This window comes from Hemibagrus wyckioides, linkage group LG04 (genome assembly GCF_019097595.1).
Source record: "Hemibagrus wyckioides isolate EC202008001 linkage group LG04, SWU_Hwy_1.0, whole genome shotgun sequence".
In the NCBI taxonomy this organism is placed as follows: domain Eukaryota; kingdom Metazoa; phylum Chordata; class Actinopteri; order Siluriformes; family Bagridae; genus Hemibagrus; species Hemibagrus wyckioides.
Genome location: NC_080713.1, coordinates 2314292 through 2338113, shown reverse-complemented (window position 1 = coordinate 2338113; position 23822 = coordinate 2314292). Strand labels below are relative to the sequence as shown.

Here is a 23822-nt window from a genome sequence, read left to right as displayed (position 1 = left end):
GTTCCAGTGAAAGGAACTCTTAATGCTTCAGCTTCATACCAAGACATTTTGGACAAGTTCATGCTCTTTGTGGGAACAGTTTGGGGATGACCCCTTCCTGTTCCAACATGACTGCACACCAGTGACCAAAGCAAGGTCCATAAAGACATGGATGAGTGAGTTTGGTGTGGAGGAACTTGACTGTCCTGCACAGAGTCCTGACCTCAACCCCATAGAACACCTTTGGGATGAATTAGAGTGGAGACTGTGAGACAGACCTTCTCGTCCAACATCAGTGCCTGACTTCACAAATGTGCTTCTAATGGAATGGTCAAAAATTCCCCGAAACACACTCCTAAACCTTGTGGAAAGCCTTCCCAGAAGAGTTGAAGCTGTTCTACCTGCAAAGGGCGGGACAACTCCATATTACATTCATGTGAATGGAAAGGCAGACGTCCCAAAACTTTTGGCAATATAGTGTATGATTAAAGATACCAAATATAACAATAGCATCTTCCATTAGTACAAATAACCTGATAAAACCTCCGTCTTCTGTAGCACTTACCCCATACAGAGTCACAGCAAACCTGGGGTCTATCCTAGGGGGCTCAGGGCAAAGGGTAGGGGGCAACCAGGACTGGGTACCAACTCACAGTAGGGCAAAATCACTCACCAATTCACGCACTACGGATAATTTAGACATACCACTTAGCCTTCAACATGTGTCTTTGGACCGGAGGAGAAAACCTGAGTATCCTGAGGAAACCCCTGAAGCATGTGGAGAACATGCAAACTCCCCAACCTCTGAGGTGCTAGGCAAACATGCTAACCACCAAGCCAACATGATCCCACTGATAAAACATCTTAAATCTAAAATTCCACACATGTTCACTGCTAACAGCAAATGCTTACTTGGTAAAAATGTCTCCAGCCAATGACAGGTGACTAAAAACATCAAAGCTCTTGATGATTAGCCACTGTCCTAGCCATCTGTCACTGACAACGAGGGATTCCATAAAGACATTCGTTCTGCACTTATGGCTGTACAGAAACATTGTTTTATATGCCTAGCGACGTTCTTCTGTGTTATTGGACAGCGACCTTGTGGTCAGATAAATTAGCATTAAACTAGGAAATGTTAAGAACAGCAGTTTTTTTCACCAGTGGAAGAGGCACTTTACTCATCAGGGAAAAAGCTTCATTGACTGAATATTAAACTGCAGTTTTATCCAGCGTGGACATCCTTCCAGTAGAATACCCATTATGGTAAAATTTAGCTGACTTCACATCTTTACATTTTACAGAATAAGCACTGACCCCAGCGATTGTATTAACTTATTCCGCTATTAATAATGTATACAGTACAAGACCGTGGCCTTTCAGCATCGTCCGTCATCTTACCTTCTGTCGAATCTCCTCCTCCATCTTGATGGGCGAGCCGAGCTCCGCTACCTGCTTCACTCCTTCACTGGCGTAACCACCGTATTCCCACAGCACATAGTTCTTGGAGTGTGACGCACCAATGATGGCTGACCAGTGATTGGCTCGTCCTGTCAGGATAAAAATGGAAAAGAAATATTTAGTTGCAGAAATGAATTACTTCATGGGAAAATTAACAGATGACCTCTGGTTTAATGACCTCTGCTACTATTACTGCTACTACTAGTAGTGTTACTATTTTTTACCACTACTCTTTCTACTATTACTACTACTACTTTTATTACTACTACTGAAACCAGTGTTACTATTACTGATACTGTTACTAGTACTACTATTACTAGTACAACCAGTGTTACTACTGCTACTACTGTACTGGTACTATCACAACTAGTAGTGTTACTATTGCTTCTGGTACTCTTTCTACGATTACTGCTGCTACTTTTATTACTACTAGTTAAACCTGTTTTGCTAATATTACTGTAATATGCTAATATTACTGTTACTTATATTACTACTACTACTACTAGTACTAGTACTACTTGTAGTGTTACTATTAGTGCTACTCTTTTACTACTACTGTTCTGCTACTACTATTACTACTACTACTTTTATTAATACTACTACTACTGCTACTGTTACTATTACTACTAGTAGTAGTACTACCAGTGTTACTATTACTTCTACTACTCTTTCTACTATTACTACTGCTACTTGTGCTACTAGTGTTACTATTACTACTGCTACTCTTTCTACTATTACTACTACTACTTTTACAACTACTCCTGAATTCAGTGTTACTCTACTCTTACTAGTACTACAAGTGCTACTTTTATTACTACAACTGAAACTAGTGTTACTATTACTACCACCACTAATAATTACTAGCACTGCTACTGTTACTAGTACTAGTAGTTCTACCAGTGTTGCTGTTATTGTTACTATTACTGCTACTGCTAGTACTGAAACCCATGTTACTATTACTAGTACTGCTGCTGCTGCTGGATCTAGTGTTACTAATACTTGTACTGCAAAGTACAAGTCTTATTGTTGCTGTTTCTATTACCGATATTACTAATACTTCTACTGTACTATTGCTTCTACTATTATTATTACTATTTCTACTGAAACCAGTGTTACTGTTACTACTATTATTATTACTAATGATATTACTTCTGATACTAGTACTGTTAGAACTGCTATTAGTAGCATTACCAGCGTTCCTATCATTTTTACTACTATTACTACTACTACTACTGAAACCAGTGTTACTGTTACTACTGTTATTACTAATGTTATTACTTCTGCTACTATTACTGTTAGTACCACTTCTAGTAGCGTTACCATTATTACTATCATTATTACTACTACAGTATTACTAGAGTTATAGTTACTACCATGTTATTACCACTAGTACCATCCTAGTACTGTTACTACTAGTAGTAATATTACCAGTGTTGCAATCATTACTACCATTACTACTACAGTTACTACCCCTACTGAAACCTGTATTAGTTACTACCGCTACTGAAACCTGTATTAGTTACTACCCCTACTGAAACCTGTATTAGTTACTACCGCTACTGAAACCTGTATTAGTTACTACTGCTACTGAAACCTGTATTAGTTACTACCCCTACTGAAACCTGTATTAGTTACTACCCCTACTGAAACCTGTATTAGTTACTACCGCTACTGAAACCTGTATTAGTTACTACCCCTACCGAAACCTGTATTAGTTACTACCCCTACTGAAACCTGTATTAGTTACTACCGCTACTGAAACCTGTATTAGTTACTACCCCTACTGAAACCTGTATTAGTTACTACCCCTACTGAAACCTGTATTAGTTACTACCCCTACTGAAACCTGTATTAGTTACTACTGCTACTGAAACCTGTATTAGTTACTACCCCTACCGAAACCTGTATTAGTTACTACCCCTACTGAAACCTGTATTAGTTACTACCGCTACTGCTGTACAACTATTATTTGTACTGCTAATATCACTACTACTAATGATTTAAATATTGCTAGTATCTAGCTACTACTTTTACTATTGCTGTAACTACTACTAGCACATACCCCTGCTGCTGTTTAACATTATTAGTAATAGTTACAGCAGTAGACAGATTAGTAGGTAACATTATTAGAGTCTTACCTACTAGTTCTTCTATTGCTGTTACTCTTTCTGTAAATAGTTACTACTGCAAGTGTTACTGTTACTATTACGAACACTACTACTTGTTCTAATATTCTAATATATATATATGGATTCTAATATTTCTTTCTTTATATATACATATTAAATTTTAATCTCTGGACCAGACTCTTTATCAGATGGACTAAGAAGTGTCCAGACTGCTGTGGGATTTTATAGCCTTTGATGTCATTTAATTCTGCTTTATGAATTATCTCTCAGGAATAATCTTCTCACGCTGTGTGTACAGTTAATCCCTCAACCCAATCCTTCTGACCGTCAGTATCTCAGTGACCAGATCTGATGTCCGATCTCTGATTTTCATATTTCCGTTCATACAGTGCAGCCCTTCTTTCATTTCATACCTTAATACCTGTGAAGAACAAACACTTCAATCTCTTCAGAATTGCAAACAGCCTCGTCCAGGCAGTGCAAGCGAGTCAGTTTGTTTTTCCGACAGAAATTCTCTTCTCCTTATTTATTTACTTTTCAGATTTGAATTCCCTGACCCTTTCCTTTTTGCCTCGACCTTGTCCCGTCTAGCTCAGCGTTCCTGTAGGAACAGAGCTGAAATGTCATGAAGATAAATCTGAAGGATGAGACATGCCAGGGAACAACCTTCATGTTGTGAAAGTAAGGTGATGGTCATATTTATTTGCTTTGTTAAGGACGGATGATATAGAGGAGTAGAATTTAGACGGACGACAGATGGCTTCACACTGTTCCTCCTCCCTCGTGCTGTTTCAAACAATTTCTTCACACCTGTTCCACAGAGCAACTTCCTTTTTTTTCTTAAACTGGTTGTCTAGCAAGTCAAGTCAAACCTGCTGAAGCCTAGACCCCCCCCCCCCCACACACACACACACCAGAGTTTCAGTTTCCTAAGCTCATAAATTTCACTACTGACTTTTATCTCGTTTTCAGACTCGTTTTAATCAGCATATCGATCCAAGTGACATGCGCTCCAGCTCTGATCGAGTGTCAGTAATCCCCTTGTCTTAATTTACTCCCCAAACGGCAAGGTCAAGAAGCCCTCAGAGAACAAATCTATGGATATTAAGTCTAAAGGTAGAGGTTTCAAATCACTGAACAGAGTAGATTTTAGCAGAGTGTTGGTAGGTCTGAGAATTAATCCATTAAAGAGATGAATAAGTTAGATAAATCGACACTGGAGGCTTTTAAGCAGCTACATGAACACCAGGGTTCACTCCAACACTGAAGAAGCAGTTTCTCAGAGAAACCAGAGCAAACTTCAGATCCGGATCGTTCTCAAATCATGTGTTGTATTTAAATAAGACTAAAACTCATCAAACATTTTGGCTATGAAGTTTACAAATTGATGGGACCCCAAGAAAAGCTTCCAAATCTTTAAAAGGTGGTGATGGTGGTAGTGGTGGTGGAACACTGTTTTAACTCCATCTGGGGGTTAGGATTTGGCCAGGGATGAATGTATTAACACAAAATAAGATCCTAAATCACAATGGTTGAGGAACAAGAAAGTATTTTGCAATGCTGAAGTGTTCAAAACTGGAAACATAAAGATGAAATGCAAGGCATGGAGAAGGTTCCATCATTTCCATCCAAGATCCCCACTGCTGTTATCCACTTTATCAGACCCCCAGGATTTTGCAGCAGGGAAAAATGCCAAAAAATGTTCAATTTTCAAAACTTTTGTGCTTTTTTGTGCAAGAATTGGCAAAATCATAAGGCAGTGATCAGAAGTTCACGGTTCAAGCTCCAGCACCATGCTGTCACTGTTAGGCCCATGAGCAAGGTCCTTAACCTTCTGTGACCTGGTATCATGGCTGACTATTACTACTACTGAAACCAGTGCTACTATTACTACCACTGCTCTAATTACTACTACTGCTACGGTTACAACTACTAGTACTAGAACCAGTGTTGCTATTATTGTTACTATTACTGCTACTACTATTAAAACCCATGTTACTATTACTAGTACTGCTGCTTCTGCTGGATCCAGTGTTACTAATACTTGTACTTCAAATAAAAAACAGTCTTATTATTACTGTTACTATTACCAATATCACTACTGCTACTACTATTACTACTGCTGCTGCTATTATTAATATTATTACCACTGAAACACCCCACAAGAGCTGCAGTTTTGGAGATGCTCTGATCCAGTGGTCTAGCCATCACAATGTGGCCCTTATGGTCAAACTCACTCAAATCCTTACACTTGTCCATTTTTCCTGCTTCTAACATCAACTTTGAGGACAAAATGTTGACTTGCTGCCTAATATATCCCACCCACTAACAGGTGCCATGATGAGGAGATACTCAGAGTTATTCACTTCACCTCTCACTGGTCAGAGTGTTATAGCTGACCAGTGTCGATCATGATGGCTTTGAAACTAGTGTTTAGTAAAGAAAATTACACTTTGTCTTTGAAAAAATAAAAAAATAAAACTAAACATCACCCCCTGATTAATAGAAACCTGTACACAGTGCTTTCACTTACGGTACAGTATGTGCTATATTTATAACTCACTGGGGTAGTCTTTGGGGTGCAGTTTTTCGGACCAGTTCCCGTAGAAGGTGACCCTGTACTTGGCCGTTCCACAGGCGCAGCAATCCAGCAGAGGCTTTTCAGTGACCTCACCATACAACGGCTCTGGAGAGGAGAAAATATTAAACAGCCAGATTATTTACACACACACACACTCTAGTCTCTTGGCAGCACTTGATGAACAACATCAACATGCAGTTTAAAAGTGCAGAGACCCGCAGATGGAATATAAAGTTCTGCAGTAAAGAGCGTCTCCATGTTGAGAACCGAAGCCTCACCTTTCTCACACAGTCGCTTTGTCAGAGAGCCTTCATCCTGGAAAGAGATGATCTTCCTCTGAATGATGCTCGCCCTGAAAGACACGAGGAGGAGAGACGAGATGAGCCGAGAGAGAGGAACGGTAGAGACCAGAAAAGAAAATAAAGGAATAAAGTGAAAGGATGACATGAGCGTAGAAGAAATAAGAGATGAGAAGAGAGGAAATGGGGAAGATAAGAAGAAATAAAGAGAGAAGTGATTAGAAAAGATTGGAGAGAAGCAAAGAGAAGAGAAGAGAAGAGAAATGAGAGAAGACAAGAGAAGAGAAGAGAAAAGAAGAGAAATGAGAGAAGAGAAGACAAGAGAAGAGAAGAGAAAAGAAAAAAGGAGAAAGAAGAGAAAAAGGGAGAAATGAGAGAAGAAAAATGGGAGAAGAGAAGAGAAGAGAAGAAGAGAAAAAGGGAGAAGAGAAGAGAAGAGAAGAGAAGAGAAGAGAAGAGAAGAGAAGAGAAGAGAAGAGAAGAGAAATGAGAGAAGAGAAGACAAGAGAAGAGAAGAGAAAAGAAAAAAGGAGAAAGAAGAGAAAAAGGGAGAAATGAGAGAAGAAAAATGGGAGAAGAGAAGAGAAGAGAGGAGAGGAGAGGAGAAGAGAAGAGAAGAGAAGAGAAGAGAGGAGAGGAGAGGAGAAGAGAAGAGGAGAAGAGAAGAGAGGAGAGGAGAGGAGAGGAGAAGAGAAGAGAAGAGAAGAGAAGAGAAGAGAAGAGAAGAGAAAAGAAGAGAAGAGAAGAGAAGAGAAGAGAAGAGAAGAGAAGAGAAGAGAAGAGAAGAGAGGAGAAGAGAAGAGAGGAGAAGAGAAGAGAGGAGAAGAGCTTCATGATGAACAATGGTGTAATCAGGACCTCCTACAGACTGGCTGGAGCTGAAGCAGTGGCTCGTGTCAGACTGAAAGCTCCACAGAATCCCAGCATCACTCCAGCAGCACTGCTCCATTTCAGTAGCAGCAGGTGACAGCTGTGTCTCTACATTCACTCCAAACTCATCACACGCAGTCTCTCTGAACTCTTACGCAGTGCAATTAAGAGCCGCTTCATCTGACTTCTTTTGCCTCGTATCATCTTAAACACTGCTCTTACACTGATCCTGAACATTAGTTTATTATCTATATATTCATCTCCGATATATAAAAAAAACCATGATGATGTGGAAGTACTTCATTTCTTTCTTTCTAGCATTCCTCTTTTCCAGACCTATTTCTATCCATAAATAATTCATTCTACCTGTTTTCCGGCTCAGACCACACCGACTGCATGCGATGCTCTTCATTCCTCCATTTTCATATTTTTACTTTTGCAGGAGTTTTCCAAAAAGATTTACTGTATAAATGTAAAGTACCATATCTCCTTCATTAGTAAAATAAATCTATAAAATAAAATAAAATGAATAAAAACATAATTAATCAATCCAAAACCTTTCAGAGCCTGTCTAAATAAATAAATAAATAAATAAGTTATTTTCAATTATTTATAGAAAATATTTATTTATTTATTTATTTACTTATTTATTTATTTATTTATTTATATCAATTGCAAATTTATGTTAATCATTTATTTATATATATTTATTTAAACATTTTCTTATATATTCATTCATTTTTTTTGTTTGTTTTTATTAATTTATTACATATTTGTTTTCATTATTTACTTATACTAAATAAACATTTTTCTTTTGTATTAATTATTTGTTTATATAAGTTACCTATTTATTTTAATTATTTATTTATACGAAATAAAGATTTTTCTTTTCTCTTTGTTTATCTATTTATTTATTTATATTAATTTATTACATATTTATTTTAATTATTTAATTATAATAAATTATAGTATATAATCTTTGCTTTTCTTTTCTTTTTTTAATGGTTATTTAACAGCCGTACTCCATGTTTCTCACTTTTGTGAAACCTGTTGAATTTCCCACGTCGAGTCAACAGCGCTGATCTCTCAATCCTCCCCTGCATCTTTTCTCAAAGCAATCAGTTTTCCACCACGTAGCTTACATTTTTCACTTCTTTCACACTTTTTTTTTTGCTTTTGTTTCCTATTTTCCTCTGAGGTCTTGAACACCGTTTCATCAGCCTTGATCCACATTTCATCATCTAGCCAAACAGGGTGCAATTTGAACTGAGAGCTGGATTTTCATCTGCACCTGTACTTCCTTTTAACCGAGTCCCAGAATAAAAACACACCTCCATCAGCCCTTCTCATGTTAATTCTGTTCCCTAAAATGACTCCCAGCAGCGCTGTTCCAAGTGGGAAACGATCCGGCCGCTTGTCAGATCATTAAGCCGCCTTCTCACCTGTTGCTTTTGTTTTCTGCTCATTAATGTTTGATTGCTCTGGACTTTCAAAGTGTTCTCAACCTCATTATCTTGCACCGTGTTGCTCTTCACCACATCACCAAATCTCAGCAAACACAAGCATCTAATCCAAGCTGTCGAGTCTAATCTCCAACCGAATGTTCAAGCAAAATCACATAAATATGGTAATACTCCTTCACCTTGATTTACTGAAGGCAAAAACTTGATTACACGTGAATATTTTGATCTGATTTTACACTGACACTGAGCCTCGTTCATCATTTAACTCGTCATTTTTTCGGCCAAAGCAAACTGAAAATTCTTGCCAACAAACCTTTCGTTGATTTTCGTCATACTTGACGCATTAATCAATCAAATCAAAACCTATCAGCCGGAAATTTCTTCAAATCTTCCAATAACGCAGCTCAGCCACTGCAGCTCACCAGCTACCACTGACTCCTCCCCCTTTTACAGAGCACAGTGAATTCTTATTGCTTTCTTTCAGATCATACTTGTTGCATTAATAAATGCAGATCATCCAGAAATGTACTCTTCGACACTAACTCCTCCCCCTTTTAATTCAGTCCAAGTTCTGTTTTATAGATTTATTTATTGCTTTCCTTAAATGCAGTATCCAATAACATGGTTTTCAGGCTACATGGTGAAAGATGAAGTTTCCCTGAACCCCCTGGTGACACCTAGCAAGATAATTTGGGTTGGTAAAAGACTCCACACGAATCATGTAACACAGGGACTAAACCCAGAGTTCATACACTGTAGAGTTTTACACAGGATTCAAATCCATTTGAAATATTTCTGTTTAACTCTACGGATATTTCAGGATACACAGTTCCCAACAACTAGAGCTGTACAATCAGATAGAACATCTGCCAGCGTCTGTTTATCCAGAGGATACAGCCAACGCAATAACTGAATAAAATATCGGAGAAGAGGCCTGAGTCCAAAACCCATCACCCTGGAAGAGATACAAAATACAAAATCCTGTTGGAAGGAGAATTTAAAATGATTCAAAGTGCATGTAAAGAGATAAAAGAGCAAACTCGTAATATTTTTATTATATGCCTTCTTCTTGTTGGAAAATGCTTCAGGTCCTTTTCAGAGAGAGAGAGAGAGACGCCTCCTCCACTCTGTATCACTGCTAAAATCTCTCTCCACCGATCAGGCATAACATTATGACCACCTACCTAATATTACGTTGGTCCCCCTTTTGCTGCCAAAACAGCCCTGACCCGTCCTGCACTGTGCATTCCTTTCTATCAGAACCAGCATTAACTTCTTCAGCAGTTTGAGCAACGTCTTTTGCTCGTCTGTGGGATCGGATCACACGGGCCAGCCTTCTCTCCCCACGTGCATCAATGAGCCTTAACCGCCCATGACCCTGTCACCGGTTCACCACTGCTCCTTCCTTGGACCACTTTTGATAGATACTGACCACTGCAGACCGGGAACACCCCACAAGAGCTGCAGTTTTGGAGATGCTCTGATCCAGTGGTCTAGCCACTAGACCTTTTGGTCAAACTCGCTCAAATCCTTACACTTGTCCATTTTTCCTGCTTCTAACATCAACTTTGAGGACAAAATGTTGACTTGCTGCCTAATATATCCCACCCACTAACAGGTGCCATGATGAGGAGATACTCAGAGTTATTCACGTCACCTCTCACTGCTCAGAATCAACAATCTTGTTGTTGTTGTTGTTGTTGTTGTCGTTAAAGGGTGAGAACTTTTCTGCTTATTGTGTTTGGTTTTCTGAGGAAAAGCCACATGAAACCAGCCGCCTCGAAAAACTCTCTGTTTCAGTGTGGAGTTATTGACAGATATTAGATTTTAGCCTTCCATCTAATATCACCGCTGGAAACAATAACACACCACAATATGAGGCTGAACATAAGACCTCGGTCATATCTTGACTCTCCACACACACACACACACACACACACACACACACTTTCATACGGCACAAACCAAGCGTCTTCCCTTCCTGAACAGCCGTAATTGTCCATGCTTTAATTCAATCTCACCCCAATTTCATACATCTAGGAGAAAGCGGCAGGAGAAAAGCGCTCGCTCCATTTCTACCAGCCACCAGGCAATCAGATGCAGTAATGGTTATTTAACATCCAATTTAAATTCTATCAATGAGACGTTATTAAGGCCAGATTCACTTTCCTGCATGTACACGGCTGATGCTAATCGCCTTCGTATGTGTGTGTGTGTGTGTGTGTGGTTGTGTGTGTGTGTGAGATTGAAAGAGAGAGAGACCTCTTTTCAGGCCAGTGCTTTGAGTGCCTCAAAAGTATAAATCTGAGAGTAGATTTGACAACAGTGATGTCTATAAAAGTTTCAGTGAAGAAAGAAAGTGCTACACGTCTGGATTTTTACACTAATGTTAAATTTTTAATGTTAAAATTCCATTCAGTTTCATTTGTGTAGCGCTTTTCAGAATGGACAGTAGCTTTAAAGCAGCTATAAATTAAATTCAGGAAATAAATGATCAGTTTTAAATCAATCCCTAATGACTGGACTGAGGCTGAACAAAGGGACGATGATCATGAGGGGAAAAAAGTCTGTTTTATTGAAGATTTGCTGATGAAGATTTGAGAGTTAAAGGGCATCTGAAGACATCTCCATGCTCTCCAAGTGGGACCATCTGTGACAGACTGAAATATATTGGTGTGAAATATTGAAATATGTATTTAAAAGGATAAGTTTAAATTTATTTTTGTTTATGGGCTCCAAAGGAGTTGTTTAGAGAGTTTTGGTTGATCGGTGTTCAATTAGCTCGGCTTTCCACAAGGTTTAGGAGTGTGTTTATGGGAATTTTTGACCATTCCTCTAGAAGTGCGGTCATTTGTGAGGACAGGCACTGATGTTGGACGAGAAGGTCTGTCTCTCAGTCTCCTCTCTAATTCATCCCAAAGGTGTTCTATGGGGTTGAGGTCAGGACTCTGTGCAGGCCAGTCAAGTTCCTCCACACCAAACTCACTCATCCATGTCTTTATGGACCTTGCTTTGGTCACTGGTGTGCAGTCATGTTGGAACAGGAAGGGGTCATCCCCAAACTGTTCCCACAAAGAGCATGAAATTGTCCAAAATGTCTTGGTATGAAGCTGAAGCATTACGAGTTCCTTTCGCTGGAACTAAGGGGCCGAGTCCAACTCCTGAAAAACAACACCCGAACTCAACGATTTGGAGGGGTGTCCCAATACTTTTGGCAATATAGTTTATCTCCAACAAAACCAGAATAAGACCCGCTAATAATGAAATCATAACACAGTGTAACTGTGAGTCTGTTTGAGAAAAGGCCTCAGGTGTCTCTGCGTCGGTTTGTTGACAAAAAAAATACATCCAAAAATAATAATGAAAAAATATAAACTCTAATTAAATTAACGATTTTATTTGGTCTGCTTTCTAAATTTAATAAAAACACACAGTCTGTCTGTTTTCCTGAGAGTTCCGGCTTGTAGATCAACCATAAAATCAGATGGTAAAAATCATCAACACAGAGAAGAGCTTTCACTCGACCTGTTCTGATGAGAGAAATTTTCCAGATGATTAATTGGCCAAAAGAAAGGACATTAATAAAAACAGGTCTCAGCGGCGTGCTCAGCGGCGTGAGGAAAGCTCCAAGGGTGACGAGGCTCGCGACTTTTACCTCAGCTGATGAGACACAATCTGATGTGAAAGAACCTGATAACCAAAGTGAGAACTCATTTCCTGTCCTGTCATAAACGCAGTCCTGCAGCTCCGTCTCCAGCGCTCACCTATTTCCCTTCTTACCAGGAAACTTTAATGATGTGTATGGGTGACCCAGTGTCCAAATCTGTCCCTGTTTATATGAGAAGTACTACTTTACTGAGACTCTCTCTCTCTCTCTCTCTCTCTCTCTCTCTCTCTTTCTCTCTCTCTCTCTCTCTCTCTCTCTCCAGGCTGCAGAACCTTCACGCTCTGCCATTCCTCCACAATTACAGCTGCCCATGACTGAAACAAATTGCAGCTAACACTAAGCAGCATGACCACACAGTCTGAAAGCTCTCTGTAATAGAAGAGAAGCTGGATATAAATAAACGCACACATGCTCGTTCAAAAAACATACGATGACAGGAATGGTTGATGTTTAAAATAAGGCTTAAATTAATTTCTGTCATTTAATACGACGTTGACGTCGTCCTTCTTAAGTGCTACTGGAATAATTTTACATCGAGGTCGAGTCATTTCATTATTAATGGAATCTTTTTGAGATTTCATTCTAGTCTCAATCGTAGAAATTCTTTCTTTTTTTCTGGAAATATTTAAATATTTGCGACAATTCCCTGCCAGACCAATGTTTGAGTCTTGTTTTTTCGTGTGTATTTTGTGCTCACCTGTTCTGTCTTTACTGATTAGTCACATTATTAAAGTTCCTCTTTAATAGCTTGCCTTTGTCTAGCCCTTGTGTGTGTGTGTGTGTGTGTGTGTGTGATGACTTGAGACAACCTTCTATAAAATAAACAGTAGGTTTCCGTACCATGCCGTTATAACGGTTTCAAGCAAACGATCCGTGTTCCTGTGTGTGCTCCATGACGCCAGGACAACATCATGACTGACGATAATTGGTAAAGCCTTCAAAGCACGAAACCAGAAATAAGAGAAACTCTAAGCGGATTACGGAATTACAAAAATACTCCACAAGTGAAGAAAATAAGGCCAGCAAGTGAGGCACAACGATGACAGATGCAGCACTGGGGAGAAGAATCATTCCAAAAGAAAGACAAGTGGAGAAATATGTTCTATTCTTAGCCGATACACGAGTCTGAGGATTCAGTTTGTTATTTCCAGGATGGCAGTAAAGCAGAGTATGGTGGGGTTTATGTCACCCTCAGGGGGTTCCTCACTTCACTCATACCTGGTTTTGGTCCTTAGGGCACCCTTCAGCATGCCAGAGGGAATAACAGAACTCTCTCTCTCTCTCACCCATTTTTTGAGGACTATAACCTTTGCAATCCACCTAATACTGGAAGTCCTTCCAGCTCATCATGATTGAATTCTTCTCCAGATCATCTCCAGAAACACAAGAGATGATCCTGGAACTAAACGCTAGACTACTGATGATGATATTCCGTATTATCCCGAATGGATGCCAGTTATTTCTTCGTTCTGGGAAATTGAAGTTAGAACATAACATTACTGAAAGGAAAATCCAAGCCTGGTGGATGAAACAGCTACTTTCCTGTAGGGTTGCACCAAGCGACAGTGAGAAAGCTACATCAGTAAGCACTGTATCCACGTGGATGGATCCAGGATCGCTGGACAATTCATGGAGGAAGATCTCACCCAGCATGGAGACATGCTAAATGAAATCAGCAGTTTACACTAAGCATAGTCTTTACACTGAGCATATCCAAGCTGATGAAACAAAACAGAGAAAACTCCCTGAGATGATAAGAGGAAGAAACCTTGAGAGGAACCCGTCCTTACCTGGGTGATAGAAAATGGTGCAATTATGCAGTGGAACCTCAGCATACGAATGCCATCCATTATGAATTTCACCTTAATTGAAATTTTGCAAGAAATTTGCATCAGAATACGAAGCATTTTTGGCATATGAACGAACCGAACCGAACGGGGGCTAAGTATGTCCGGGAGGCATTCAAAACTTGTTAGTGTCAGTGTAAAGCCAAGCGAAGCTAACCGGAGCGAGTTTATGATTATTACGAATTTCTTTTCAGTCAGTGAAAGCTGTGTGAAAGAGTCAACCCACGATACCAACGTTCCCTTCAGCATGCCTTCAAAAGCTAGGTGATTTTGCGGGTGTTGTTTTGTTGACAGATTGGTGATGTGGGCGGTCTGTTCTATTTTTAGCCCAAGCTTGGTGGCACCACTTCCTGTGAGGAGCCTGGACATGGAATTCTTGGCTTGGGTCAGTTCTTTGTAAGCAGCCATACAGTTTACATACGCTTCATATTGGTCATATTGGTCATATTTTTGGGCGGCTGGAACGGATTATCTGCATTTATGTTATTTCTGATAGGAAAATGTGTCGAGGTTCCAGTGTACTATAAATCATTTCAACATGATCAAAAAGAGCAGTTTCCTATCCCGGAAATTTCTAACATGAAGTCTGTGTTGTTAAACTGTTCAGTGATGGAGACGCGAGAGCAAAACTGATTATATCCATTTCAGTCCAAAGCCATGTCCATGACCTCTGACTCAAAGTTCCTCCAAGTGATGACAAGCAGAAGTAGTTGATCAGGATGGATCAGCAGGTCTGGAGAGATGAAGTAGTCAGGAACACTGGGATCTCAGCAGTAGCTTGTGTTATATCGATGCTGGAAAATATGCTGATGTTCGACTAAAGAGTCTCTGAACACACCAAGCATCTCAAAACCTTATTACAGTGTGTGTGTGTGTGTGTGTGTGTGTGTGTGTTACAGATGCTCCTGTCACTTTTAGCCAGCGAGCTTCAACCTTACAAGCTCAGACTGACAGAGAGATCCTTTTAGAACAATTAACCCTGTTGTCCTCCTCTCTCTCTCTTTCTCTCTCTCTCTCTCTCTCTTTCTCTCTCTCTTTCTCTCTCCACAGCACTCAGGCTGAAGTGTCAGTTTGTTTAGATTTATTTACATTTATATAGCTCATGATTTTTTTTCCCCCTAAGGCACTTAGACTTAGAATGTAATACAAGCAAACAGCTGAGCCTAGCAGAATTAAAGACTTCACTTTAAGCTTAATTTCTAACTACAAATTCATTAAAAATTCATTAAAAATGTTGCAAAAAAACACTTGGACAAAACGGAATTAATAAGTAAATATTGTTACTTATTGTCTATATTCTAAATACAATAATATAAGCAGACTTTAATAAAGACATTCATAATTTATTTATTACAAAAATATGGTAATAATAAATATGTTATAAATAAGTAAATAAGGACATATAAAATATTAATAAACTGTATCATTCCGATTAAATAAACAATCAATAACAAATACAATAAATAATCAAAGAATCAATCAATCATAATCTATATTCAGAATATAATACTATAGACCATTGTTAATGAACAAAATATAATAGTAATTAAAATTTTGAACTAATCTCCAGTCAAATAAAGCAATAAAAAATAAAGTAATAAATAATAGTATAATAGTAATAAAGTATTTATCATTTAATATACTGTTTCAGTCAAAGTTAAATAATAAAAAAAAATAGTTAATAAATGTAATTAATGAGTTTATTTATAACACATATTCTAAATATAATAATTTATCCAGCTGTTAATAAAAAAATATGAATAATAAAATAAAAAAATCTTAAATGAAAGAAATAATAAATAAAGTAGCATACAAAAGCCGGCATATAATTATAATTTACTATTTAAAAAAACTATAAAATACGTTATATAATTTAATTTAAATATTTATATGAATTTATATAAATATAAACATATATAGATATATATACATATATAGATATATATATATATATATATATATATATATATATATGAATTCTATAAATAGAGAATATATATATATATATACATATATATATATATAAATAATAACAAATTATATTTTCTAGAATATAATTTAATATGCTGTACAATTACAATTACATAATAAAAAACATAATAAATATAAACCTAACAAGTTATTTTTATTACTATTATTATTATTATTACATTTTTTATTTTCTTGCTAAATGAAGATGCTCCTAGTTTGCCTCATGCGAGAGATTTCCTCAGTTTGAGATGAAGCAGGTTTATGATCTTAGACATGACTGGTGTATATCTAATTGGACGTTTTGGTATATGAGACGATTCGAGGACATTTATAGCTTTAAAACATTAATATTCTGTAGTAGAAAGGTTTGCGCCAGTGTTTCTGCTGTAGCTGTAAATCATCTACATATTGTACAACTCTTAATTTTTCTTGTTTTCTCTCAATGCATTATAATGATCCAACTTCTACATTCTTCCTCCTTCCTCCTTTCCCCTCACTACTCACTACTGTTTTCTTTCAAACGTCTTAGAAAGATCTGTTCCTGCTGTCCGTCTGGCTGTGTATCGATCACTCTATCGTGGATTCTGCTACCTTTCTGTCCTTGTCGAGTGAAAGTGGTTGGAGACTCGGTGAGGAAGAGAAGCTCATCAGTCACTGTGACAGTCACATAATAATGTACATTAATAAGAGATGTAGACGCCTTTAACGGAAGCATGTCTCGCTGGCCTCGAGTGACAGGCTCGCACCGTGCTCTCGTCATTTCACAATGTCATGCAACACGCATCACATCCATATCTCTCTCTCTCTCTCTCACAGTACAACTCTCACTACAACTCTCTCTATCTCTCTCCCTCCCTCTCTCTCTCTCTCTCTCTCTCTCTCTGCCTCATCTATTTATCATGTGAAGGTCCAGCTCATCAAACAAACACACACACACACACACACACACACACAAAACACTGTGATGAAGCTGAGTTGCTGCTACAACCCTGACGTTCCTGATGATCTACTAGATACCTCAAAAATCTCAAAGCTCATCCCAGTGCTCCACAATCTGCTAAGTTCTCCTCACCTGGTTGATCATCAGGGATCTACATCTACATCCAGATCTCACTGAAGCTGCTTTAGGACTACATCCATTCTTAAAAAACAGACTTCAATCGAATAAACTCGATTTATTTAAAGACAAAATCCACCACTTACTTGAGCAGTATGCAGCCACTGCTTGAGGAGGGTGCCGTCCAAAACACCTGGATTTTGGTCCTCCTTCGAGGGATGCTGTCGGTCACAGCTGGGGGGCAGTTAGTCATAAACCGTGTGTCATCTTCATCAATGAGCTACAGAGCAGATGCACGAGAATAAACACCAATAAATAATAATAATAATAATGAATAAATAATAAATCTTACATTTCTCAATATTTCACAGGAAAATATGTAAATATCACTGCACAGATTAAACCTGACATTTTTTTATTTTTATTTTTAAATGTAAAATTTAAGTTTTAAGAGTTTTTTTTTGTTTGTTTGTTTGTTGGAATTATTATTATTATTATTATTATTATTACTCCTGATATTATTAGTATTATCAATTTTTTTTGAAATAATAAAGACATTTATTTAATTAATTTATTTATTCATTTTTATTTTATTTTATTTTATTTTATTTTATTTTATTTTATTTTTTATTTTATTTTATTTGTTCTTTTTTTTAGCACATACTGAAATTTTTATTGCTTCTAAACCGCATCCATTTGCCAGTGATTAAAATTTCTGATATATTTCTTCAGCTATTTAACGCTGTGGAACATCTGCATCATAACTCGCTGTTCTCACTTACGTTATAGCAGCTGTAAACAGTCCTTCCCTTTCTCTCTCTCCATCAACACCCTCTCTTTATCCTTAACACGTTACCAAGAAACCGCAAAGAAGCGCCGACTCCTCCGTCATAAAAACGTCACAGCTTTCCCTCTGACACTGGAGACTCCTTCACATTCAACAGGAATGTTAAATACACACTTCCTCAGAGAAAATGTCACCATAGACATCTGCTCCTGCACAGCGTCCGTGGCACGGGTCTCTATGAACCAGCTGTTGCCATAGAAACAATAAGGTATTAAAATGATCTGGTTAAATAACACAATCCTGTGATTTGCGGTCAGAATCCAGAGTTCGGCATCACTGTGGTGTATGAGATGAGGAAGTCATTAAGGAGCGATAACAGTGTCCTGAAGAAATCGATCTGAACGCATTATCAGGCATGAAGTCGATAAAGACGTAAAGATTTCCTGTTAATTTTAAGAAAGCACCAAAGCGTCACATCAGAGCTGTAATGGAACCTAATTAAATAAAATCGACTGGGTTTTGGAGGCTGTGTGTGTGTGTGTGTGTGTGTGTGTGTGTTCGTCACTATGACACCTTGTGAGAATGCAGTAAAAGGTCCAGCTGTGTGTCAGAGTTCCAGGCTGACCTCTGACCCTTGGGCAAGCTCATTGGTCCAGCTGAAGCAACAATACACGAACGATACAAAAGCAGAGTCGAACACAAAGAGCGTGATTGCACACATCGGTTTAAAATAAAGCTCTGGTTAATATCTCAGGCACGTTGTTAGGAGCTGTTGGACTTCCAGCTGGAGGAAAAAAAAACCTTCTCTGGTCAAGCAGATGAATTCTGATTTTCTCATACTGTATAAAAATGTTTTTTTTATTATTATTATTATTATTTTGCATTTTGTTATGCCTATGAACGTCAGGGAAAAGAATAAAAACAGATAAATTGCAGTAAGTGTTCAAGGAGGAACAAAAACACTTCAGGCAACATCAAAACACTTATTAAATGCTAATATGGGATTATTTTTTGTGATCTCAAAATTTAAATTTTAGTCCAAATCGAACACAGATCTTCTTTACTGGATGAAAAGAAAGAGTGAAATTGAGGATGTGGAAAATTGGTGGTGTTACCTGATTACGGGTGATTACATCTCAAGTCATCAGAATGAAATCCAATGTGTGAGAGGCACTTTATTTATTTATTTATTTATTTATTTATTTATTTATTTGTTGGTTGATTGATTAATTATTTAATTAAATAATTATTTATTTCTATTTATTTATTTATAAATTTCAGCAATATTCAGCATCTCAGTGCTCATGATAATTCTAACGAGACTCACAGGTATATATATATATATGAAAGAATGAAAGAAAGGATGAAAGAAAAGGAGTGCTGCAAAAACAACTGCATGAGGACTGAGATGGAGGAAAGAAAAGAGAAGAAAAGAAAAGAAGCTGGAAACCCCACGATGTCTGACCTTTCCTGTCCCCGGGGTCGTCCAGTAGGGATCTGGAGTCATTACAGTAGCAGCAGCACTGCTGAGAGTTTCACTTTTACACAACAGTACAATAACAATAACGGGACGAGAAACATGTTTATGACTCAAGAATGTTTATGAAGTGTTTCCGACTTATTCCTGGACACGGGGATTGTTGGTGGAGAAAATAAAAAACTTATTAATTTTTATTTATTACTTTTAATAAGTGCTACAAGCATGGAGAAATGGACTAAAATCTGTTTTGTCAGTTTGTTTGAATTTAGCTTGGGCGGCATTTGGCAGTCCGGCTAATTACTTAACCACATGGATGCTAAACAACTAGGCTAAACTAGCTAGCTAGCAGCTGACTAGTTAGTTTATCTAATATTATCTCACCATTATTATTATTAGCAGCTAACTAGCATGACAGATACAGGATCCATCCTCCATCACAATTTTAGTGAAAGTTCCTCGTATTCAGACTACGTGCATGCTTAAGAAATTCTGAGCACGCTAGTAAAAGCTGGATAAAGCTGGTTAAAGCATCCACCACTGCCACCACAGCCTCTCTTAGCTTCATAAACCAAACCCTTAAATTTCTTTTCCCTCACTCTCCAGTCCAGCTGGTGTGAGGTGAGAGCCAGGACCTTATTTTGAACTTCCGTCCTTCGAAGGCCATTTTATCTCCTCATGAAATCCAATCATGCTGCACAATGCCATCAAGATATTGAAGGAGAGGATGAAAGATGCCTGCAGATGGCGAGAGAAAGAACAGGCAGGAAAGAGCTTTCTGAAGGATGGTGGAGAGGCTCAGAGGCAGTGTTTCGGTCTCTCCGTCTGTAAAACAGACCCTCTACTGGCTCATGAGCGAAAAGAAAATCGAGGAGGAAAAATACGAAAGCTCCTCAGCGGCCTCGTCAGCGCGAGAGGTTGAGAGACTCGGGTTAGAAGTGAGTTATTGTTTATACGCAAGTTTACAAGATTGTTTTTTTGTCATTCTTTTTTTCCTCTCTGAGAGCTCATGCAGCGAGGCAGTGGAGGCAGTGGAGGCAATAAAAGCAGATGGTGGTGCTGTAAGAGATTTACCAGGTGTGGCTGAGTGTGAAGCTTCTTCTACCTGAAGATGCAGCAGAGCAGAAAATCCTGGAGCTTTAGCATCAGAAGAAGCACCTTGCATTTCACTACAGCGGCAGTAGCAGAGAGAGAACTGAACATCCCTCATGGTCCAGCGGTCAGAGGGCTGGGGTTTGACTCCCGGGGTGTGAGGTAGTTTAAGGCAGTTGTGGCTCAGCAGTTAAAGCTCTTTATGTGCAAGCGATTTAGGTTTCTTTAAAAAAAAAAACACCCTAAAATCTCAGAGAAGAATCTCAAGCATGAAGAGTAACAGGAACAAGAACAAGAAGTCCCAGAATGCACTGCAGCAATATGAGGCAGAAACACTACACGACGAGCTCGATGGTGTTGATGACATCAAGACAAAAGAGCGTACAGATGAGGCAGCGGGACAAACTAAAGCACTAAAGTGCCACTGCATCGCTCTCTTCACACTGAGATGAGGTAAGGGGTAAATCCTACAGCACCAGGACCAGCAGGTCCTCAAACGGCATTGTGGGAAACGTAGGAAAGGATGAGCCGACGTGGACGCAGGCGTCAATGAAAAGGTTCACTACAAAAAAATGTGGTGAATCTGATGAATTGTAGAGTTACTGAACATGATAGAAATAAAGACGTGCTCTGTGTCTGTGTGTGTCTGTGTGTGTGTGTGTGTGTACACTATCCCACCTGGAATTTCCCAGCGTAATCCTCCTCCTTTTCCCCATTCCGTCCTTCCTTTAAAGCGATGAGCGTGAAGCCTTTGAAGTAAGCAGGGCTGGTGGCGTACAGCGTCACTGTGAAGGAAAAACCAGCAGAATGTGTGGGTTTACATCATTCACACATTTCCTTAAGTTTCACACAAATATAACTTTTACTGTACAGATTTTTAAACACTTCTGATGTTTATTGCTAGCTTTCCAACCTGCATGACATCTGACTCTGATTTTATGTTTTTATTTTTTTACTTCAGCATCCAAAAAAGTGAAGAATCTCACTGTAGAAGGAAAGTGTGTGCATCAACTGCAAATCTTATTCAATAAAAATCTGTCTTCTTCACTCTTTATCCAGCTTCCTGTCAGAGTTTATTATAGACTGTGCTTCACTGTAAATGTCTGTTAATGATAAATAATCGATATTCAGCTATTTAACACATAATAAATGTAAATATTTCAGAAAACATAACGTTTGAATGCTCTGTTCACAAAATATCCTCGATCCTGGTAGGAAGAGTTGGAGAATTCCGAGCGAGAGGAGAGAGCACACACAGGATGGGATGCCAGTCGATTGCCGGACACCACACACACATACAAACACACACACACGCACACACACACACACTATGAGGTCTGGTTCGTTTGCACACTGGACATAATTAAAGAAACGATGGCGGGGGGAGGGGGGGGGGATCACACAGTGTGCCCAAATCACACAGTGTGCTTGCTTCACTTAGTGCACTTGGAATCGATTCAGGATCATTTCGCTTTCTCACCACAATTAATTACCCTGGAGTTTAACTGGACCGAGACGGAATCGCTCGGACTCTCTCGGGCCGGGTCGCCGTGTTCTCAGCTGCATTTACAGGAACATGGACCAGAGTTCAGTTTAAACAGGCTAAACGTTGTATAATATGAGTGGAAGCATCCATAGAATGTTCAGTCCACTTTGCTGGAGGAAACCCAGAGGAGAACCCAGAGGAGAACCCAAAGGAGAACCCAGAGGAGAACCCAGAGGAAACTCTGCACACAGGATGGACCCTGGAGCTGTGAGGAGGAAGCACTATTCTCAACATAATAAGCTTTTTAATCATTTTATTACAACATTAGTTTGTGCTTATAAAGTGTTTATAACCTGCTCTGAACATCTGTTTCATGGCAGATGTTTGTATTTTGGTCCAAGTGTGAGCCACCGTCATTCTGATGAGCAGCAGTTAAATCTCCCCTTTATTTCATCTGGACTTCATCAAAAATCCTCCCTGGAAACTGCTCGCTGAATTCAGGACAAGTTTGTGTGAAGCTAATGCAGAACTTTATATCACTTATTACGTCATAACACGTCTTTACGCATTTCTTTAAAACACATGTCGTGAAGCGCTGCATCTTAAACATGATGATGATGATGATGATGGTGGTGGTGGTGACGGTACCTCTGTACGTGCTGCCGGGCTGGTAGCTCTCCGGTTCTCCTTCGACGCGGAGCCGAAACTCGGTGTACAGCTCCTTCCTCGCGCCGTGCGCTCGTATGATCCAGCTGCAATATCCGTCCGATTTGGGAGCCCTGTCCCCGGGTTCCTCGGTGAACGCGAGCGCGCCGCACTGGGCACCGACCGCGAGGCACAGGAGGAGCAGGAAAGCACGCGCTGCCGCTCCTGCCATCGCGCGAACAATCACAAGAGAGAGCGCGCACGCGAGAGAGAGAGAGAGAGAGAGAGAGCAGTGGCACTGAAAATGAAGTTGGTTAGAAACGCAGACAGTTATTGTTCTTATTGTTATTCATTGGCCTTTCGGTGCTTGCGAGAGAGAGAGAGCGAGAGAGAGATCCGATCTCCGCCTCCGTTAAAGACAGGGCTGCTGCTCCCATGCCGTACCGGACGGCACCGGAATATAAATAGGCGCCCGCCGATTCGCTCGAGCGTCGCTGCCCCCTGCGACGGCGACAACGACGACAATGACGACGGCGGAGGCGGCGGGGACTCCCCGAGCTGAAACTAGACGCAAGCGCGATTCACGACGACGGACGTGCAGCCGCGGCGGAAGCGCGCGCGCTGCCGGGGTCATGGAGACGCAGAGTGTTTGGGGGGTGGTAGATGTCGAGCCGAACGCGCTTATAACCGAAGTTCACGCACAATTCCCAGCGGCGGCGCTGACATTATAAACAGCTTTAGCTAAAGGGGAAGAAATCTCACAGAGGATCGGAAAGGGGATGTCCGAGGTCATGATGCAAACTTTCTGCCCTACCTCATCTGTAACACCGCCCCCCCGGTCCTCCACACACACACACACACACACACACTAGCCAACAGTGCCAAAACGGGCAGGTGCACTTTCCTGGTTCTTTGTTTTTACTGACCAGAAAATAGCTGCCAAGTGTACATAACCACAGTGCAGCTGAATTCTGCATCCTGATTGGTTAGAAAGTGTTGATTAATTTCCCC

At 39.4% G+C, this 23822-nt stretch overlaps 1 protein-coding gene across 1 annotated transcript in view; it reads right to left on the bottom strand.

Moving 5' to 3' along the window:
* The window catches only part of spon1a (spondin 1a), an 81856-nt gene extending 58260 nt beyond the window's left edge, over positions 1-23596 (bottom strand). The window contains exons 1-6 of the mRNA XM_058387092.1: positions 22815-23596; positions 21359-21465; positions 17471-17604; positions 6429-6502; positions 6133-6255; positions 1381-1529 (exon numbers count right to left, since the gene is read on the bottom strand). Coding sequence (XP_058243075.1) covers positions 1381-1529; positions 6133-6255; positions 6429-6502; positions 17471-17604; positions 21359-21465; positions 22815-23043 — 816 coding nt within the window. The 5' untranslated portion in view covers positions 23044-23596. The remainder of the gene's footprint in view (positions 1-1380; positions 1530-6132; positions 6256-6428; positions 6503-17470; positions 17605-21358; positions 21466-22814) is intronic.
* Between the last annotated feature and the right edge of the window lie 226 nt (positions 23597-23822).